The following is a 6000-nucleotide window of genomic DNA, read 5'->3' on the forward strand; positions in this document are numbered from 1 at the left end:
GTCTAGCGGTCCTTGTCGACACTGTTCCCTCCTTCCGGTGGCGGCAAAGGCGGGCGGTGGCAGCGGAGGAGTCAGGGTGGATTGGGTGGGGGGAGATTTCTTGCAATGGCAACAATGAGACTAGGGAGGGAGGAGGAGAGAGAGAGAGAGAGAGCGGGAGGGGGGGGGGAACGGGGGAGGGTTAGGATTCAGAGACTACTGTACTTATTTTAACATAGTATGATAGTCCAGATTAACAAAATTTTGAAGGATGTTTTCTACCAAATGCCAAATATACATTCCCTATTCCTTATACATTGATGTAACGCGTTAATACTGATAAATATGCATCATGTATAATTTTTCATTTTCCATTTATTACCGTCATCTTATATAATCTTCAATTAGACAGATCCATCGAATCCTAGCAAAAAATAAATAAATAAAGATAGAGGAGCATACATAGATCGACAGAAAGAAATCTTTACCGATCGAGTGCCAGCCATATAGGAATTGAAGCCAGTGTTTCATGTAGGATGCACTGATGCAGTATCTGCCGTTCGTATCGCTGCGTTGAATCTTCCACCTAAGTTAGCCGAGGCGTACAGGCCGGCCAGAGAGCTAAGCCGCTAGCTAGCTAGCCAGGAGATGGATAGAGACTGCACGGCCGCTGCTGTGTGCAGCCCGCTCGCCGATTAAGTACTGTTCCATGACACGGCATGGATCGAGCTTTCTACAGTAGCTACTGGCTAGCTATCGAGCTTTCGTTTCCCAGCAAGCTAGCTCGCTTGGCCCCTCTCGCCGGCGCTCTTCTCTATAAAAAGGACTCGATCGAGAGCTCCAACCACTCTCAAAATTTACACCTATATCTATCTATATTTCTCGTTTGTGCTCGGGCTAGCTCACCATATGCGTAAAATTCTGTAGCCAAAAGGAGCAAGCAAACTAGGAGGAGGATTAGTTCTTGCGCATCGCTTCTGAGCTCGATCTACGTCGTCCGGCCGGCCGGGAGGGATCGATCGATGGGTCTGAGGGATATCGAGTCGACATTGCCGCCGGGGTTCAGGTTCTACCCGAGCGACGAGGAGCTGGTCTGCCACTACCTCTACAAGAAGGTGTCCAACGAGCGCGCCTCGCAGGGGACGCTGGTGGAGGTCGACCTCCATGCGCGCGAGCCATGGGAGCTTCCCGGTGAGTCATGAATTAATATATCCTGCATGTTGCTGCTAATTCTCATCGTTCTATATATCTCTCCCCTCGATCTCGCACAGGTTGCTTTATCACTAGTAACTCTTATGTTAGCATGTTTCCGGATTAGATATATAGATCATAGATGTGATGATCTCGATCGAGATGCTTACAGAAACCATGCATCTGATTTTCTTCATGATGCGATAGGCTAGCAGATTAATTAGCATGCTCTGTTCCATTGAAGATATATTTGCAAAAAAAAAAAAAAAAAGCTTGCCCCTTTAATTTGGTAGCACCGTAGCAGCAAGTACTGATGATGTCACAATGATAATGATGAACAAGAAAATAACTACCTGATCGAAGAATTTTCTACTTAGTATATATATTTGAATTATTTTAACTTGAATGAATCCTAAAGATTCGATTTCTGTCAGTTAATGGCCTTGAGCTCCATAATTTATCACGGAATAATCCACAATAATTTCGTCCAATAATACATTAACTGATACGAAAGCAAAGTGTTATACTCGTCGCCATCTTGATGACGACTCCGATACCGTCTGTTTCTTTGCTACGTCACATGAGTAACAGTTCCTTCCTTTTTTCTGTTCTTTTTTTTCTGAAAAACCATTTCCCTTTTTCCTCCAGAAATTAGTTCAGTTTGAGCACTTCACGGCCGTCAATCTAAACTCTCCTCGGTGTATCAGAACGGATTTGCTAGTTTACTGTCGACAGTAAACAAGGGAAAAACTGCCGAATTTTTGAACGTCGGATTCGCCTCAATCTAAACTCTCCTCGGTGTATCAGAACGGATTTGCTAGTTTACTGTCGACAGTAAACGAGGGAAAAACTGCCGAATTTTTGAACGTCGGATTCGCCTCAAGATTAGTGCTGGCGCGTTCGAGCAAAAGATCCGCGGTTTACTGGTAAACGAGGGGAAAAACTCCCGAATTTTTGAACGTCGGATTCGTCTCAAGATTAGTGCTGGCGCGTTCGTGCAAAAGATCCACGCGATATGTAAATTTGTGTGCTGCATGGGGTTTGAACCCAGGACTTCAATCCCACTAGCTATGCGTGGTAGCCACTTCATCTCATGCAAGTTTTTTAAAAAGTTTGCAAGTTACAGCTAGTTATACTCCAATTACACTCTAGTTACATTGTAGTTACCCTGTAGTAACTACAGTGTAACTACACTATAACTATATTGTTATCTCTATATAAATTAGATATAAAGTTGCATATATTATTTTAATATATATATACAAGTTATTATTATTATAGTATATAATTCTAGTGAAATTTCCCCTCAAAAAACACTCAAAAGTTTTTTTAGCTAATCCCTATCAGAAATTAGTTTCACTTCATGTATGCAAAGCCAGACTAATTCGCATGCACTATCTCAACTTCTCAAGCCCCTCTCTAACAACGCATTCGTTCTTGCTATTCTTTGCGCACATGCAGACGTGGCGAAGCTGACGGCGAGCGAGTGGTACTTCTTCAGCTTCAGGGACCGAAAGTACGCGACGGGGTCGCGCACGAACCGCGCCACCAAGACAGGCTACTGGAAGGCCACCGGCAAAGACCGCGAGGTGCGCAGCCCGGCCACGCGCGCCGTCGTCGGCATGCGAAAGACGCTCGTCTTCTACCAGGGCCGCGCCCCCAACGGCGTCAAGTCCGGCTGGGTCATGCACGAGTTCCGCCTCGACTCGCCGCATTCTCCACCAAAGGTACGTACATAGCACGAGCTAGCTCTTCTCTCTACCCGCCAAAACGTGCTACTTCTTGTTGCCGCTAATTGCTAACCTGGACACGGATCGATATGCGTTTCTTGCAGGAGGATTGGGTGCTTTGCAGGGTGTTTCAGAAGAGCAAGGGAGACGGCGAGCAAGACAACCCCACCAGCGCAGCCTCCCCGGCGGCGACCTTCGCCGGCTCGTCGCAGGCGGCGGTGCCTGGCCAAGCCGCGTACAGCAGCGACGACCATACGGGCTCGTCGATGGGATTCGCGCCGAGGCAGAACGAGATACTCGACAGCTCGAGCCATCAGTTGCTGAACTTGGCGATGCTGCAGTGCAACTCGGTTCTCGATCATTTCCCGCAGGAGGTGAACAGCTCGCCGATGATGGGGTTGGCAGGGTCAATCGGAATTGGGAATGAATACGGCTTCTTCTACGATACCGGCTTCGAGGAGACGGCGAGCCTCGGGGGCATGATGTTCCCACAAGGGTGGAGTTGATGCCAATTGATCGTGCATGCAGTGAGATCATCGTGCCTGCGCGCATTTGCGAAGGAAAATGATTGAATTAATTCCATTGATACAGTTATTTCGTCCTAAAAAAATAAACTATTGCTACTGTAGGTAGTGTTTGGTTTAGCATAGAACCTGCATGAGATGGTTCGGTCACTTGAACTGTATATATATTGTGTGAGTCAAAAATGTATCGCTCTACTCGTATGTAAGTTGATACAATCCATCCCAAAGTTCCAGTTCATAGATCAAACGATCTATGAGCTATCAAACTGGATTTGTTGTTACAAATTAATGGCATTTCCACTTGTTAAATAGTTTTTTTTCCCTCCATGTATGCTATGCTCTTTTTTATTTGCAAAGTGGCCATGAGTTTAATATAAAGTTTCTGTAAAGAAAAATTTTACGGTAATTAAGAAAGTACCTATGAGTATCTGTAAGTATTGTACCGAGTTTTACATTAGAAAATGTGGTACCTCTCAATACCTTCTTTAAGAATGGTAAAATTATCCTTAAGTAAAAGCTCGTTCTTTCCGAACATAAAGCCATTGACTATGTATGAGGCAAAAGCTTGGGGTTACGTCAAATGACGAGATCTATCTATCTATCTATTATATTATTAAAACAGCTCGAAAAGAAGGCACCACGTTCACTGTGGGGGCTAGAAATTCCCACATTAATCGGAGAAAAAGAAAAAAAGAGTCCAAGTAGAAATACAATTTAAAAATAGCTGAAATTCGGAATTACAAATAAGCAATATTGAAAGAAGAGTTCGTATAAGAATCCAATACGAGATTAATTAAAATTCGGAATAAAAATAAAATAAAATCTTAAATTGGAAAAAGAAGAGTCCATGTAGGAATACAATATAGAAATAACTGGAATTCGGAATTAAAAATAAGAAATATTAAAAGAGGAGTCCATATAAGAATCCAATAAGAGATTAACTAAATTTCGAAATAAAAATAAAATAAAATCTGAAATTGGATAAATAAAAAAGATAGTTCGAGTAGGATGAAACAACTATAAAATTGAAAATTTAAAAAACATTAAAAAATAATTTATATAATACATAATACGATATTAACTAAAATTCTAAATAAAAATTAAAATAAATTCCAAAAATAGAAAAATAAAAAATAATAGTTCAATTAGGAATACAATTTATAAATAACTTAAATTCATCATAAAAAGTAAAAACTATTGAAATAAGAGACCATCTAGAACATACGACGAGATTAACTAAAATTTGAAATAACAAAAAAATAAATTCTGTAAATATAAAAATAATTATAAGAGTTCAAGTAGAAATATAATTTATAAATAAAAATATCGGAATGAAAAATATGGACTTAAAAAACTCCATCTAGAACACAGATGATGACAAATAACAATAAAGAGGGGGAGAAGCAACAGGTTTATAAAGTAGTAGAATGGTGACGGTTGATAGGACATCTAAAAACTATTAACAAAACCTCAAATAGAATCCCAATGACGATTAAAAGGAGGGAGGACGGATGGGCCGTTAAGCAGCCCGGTCATGGCAGTTGGCAGGACTTATAGAAAGTAAAATATGAACTAAAATAATAATTATGTTCGATTTTTAAAATCCTAATGACAACCAAAAGAAGAGGTAGTGGACAGGTGTCACGCCCGGAATTTCTATCCAAAATTCCAAACGCTTACATGTGCGCGAACCCTCGTCCAGGAATCAGCCGAGGCACACAATAACAAATTGATAATAGAGTACAATTATTACTCTAATTAATAAGCGAATAAAATGTCATTACAGAGGTAGATAGTTCCTCTCAATCAATAAAGATCTAAGCAGCGGAAAATAAGATAAACGGCGCAGACGATTCCACTCCACAGGCAGCTTGACCAGGGCTACACCTAATCCTCCACACCATCAGCATCACTGTAGAACTCCTCCTCTGATGAATGATTGCAAGGTGAGTATATGACATACTCAGCAAGCCACGCAGCAAATATGCAAGTGCACAGGATAACAAAGGATGGCATAATAGGGTTTCATTTGCATAAACAGCATTTAATAAACATTTCAGAATTTAGTAAAACAGTTGAGTAATAATTAAACAATATTAATCCAACGCTATACAACATACCCTGTTGCATAGGCCCAACCATTCTGAACAACCAATCCCGGCTGCACAGTTCTATCTCCAAACCAGGAATATTCCATTCCAAACCAGGAGCTAATCAAATTATTACCAGTCATAGTATCTTTTATTATGATGAGAGGTGTGAGACTAATCACGAAAGACATTGTTTGACCCGCCCATAACCGCGGGCACGGCTATTCGAATAGTTTTACTCTGACCAGAGGTGTACCACTGTACCCACAAGACACAGCCCCACGACATGTCACCATGCGCCTTGATACCACCACGGTACCTCAGAAAGGAGCTGTGACAGTACCCCTCGCACAACACAATCCACCACAGCGCACCGTTCCTGGATCATAATCACCCCCTTATAAACAAGGCATGGACTCCCCAGCGACCCCCGTGGGCTTATCTCCGCCACTTCTCAGTCTGGTGCCCCGCAATGAACTATGCTAT

The 6000-nt window shown here is 41.8% G+C and overlaps 1 protein-coding gene across 1 annotated transcript; it reads left to right on the forward strand.

Moving 5' to 3' along the window:
- Positions 1 to 666: 666 nt before the first annotated feature.
- On the forward strand, positions 667 to 3733 carry LOC127769606 (protein CUP-SHAPED COTYLEDON 1-like). The gene is made up of 3 exons (XM_052295206.1): positions 667 to 1170; positions 2632 to 2897; positions 3005 to 3733. Exons 1-3 carry the CDS (start codon positions 1002 to 1004, stop codon positions 3404 to 3406), a joined length of 837 nt encoding a protein of 278 aa, XP_052151166.1. The 5' UTR covers positions 667 to 1001; the 3' UTR covers positions 3407 to 3733.
- The last annotated feature ends 2267 nt before the right edge of the window (positions 3734 to 6000 follow it).

This window comes from Oryza glaberrima, chromosome 4 (assembly GCF_000147395.1).
Source record: "Oryza glaberrima chromosome 4, OglaRS2, whole genome shotgun sequence".
In the NCBI taxonomy this organism is placed as follows: Eukaryota; Viridiplantae; Streptophyta; class Magnoliopsida; order Poales; family Poaceae; genus Oryza; species Oryza glaberrima.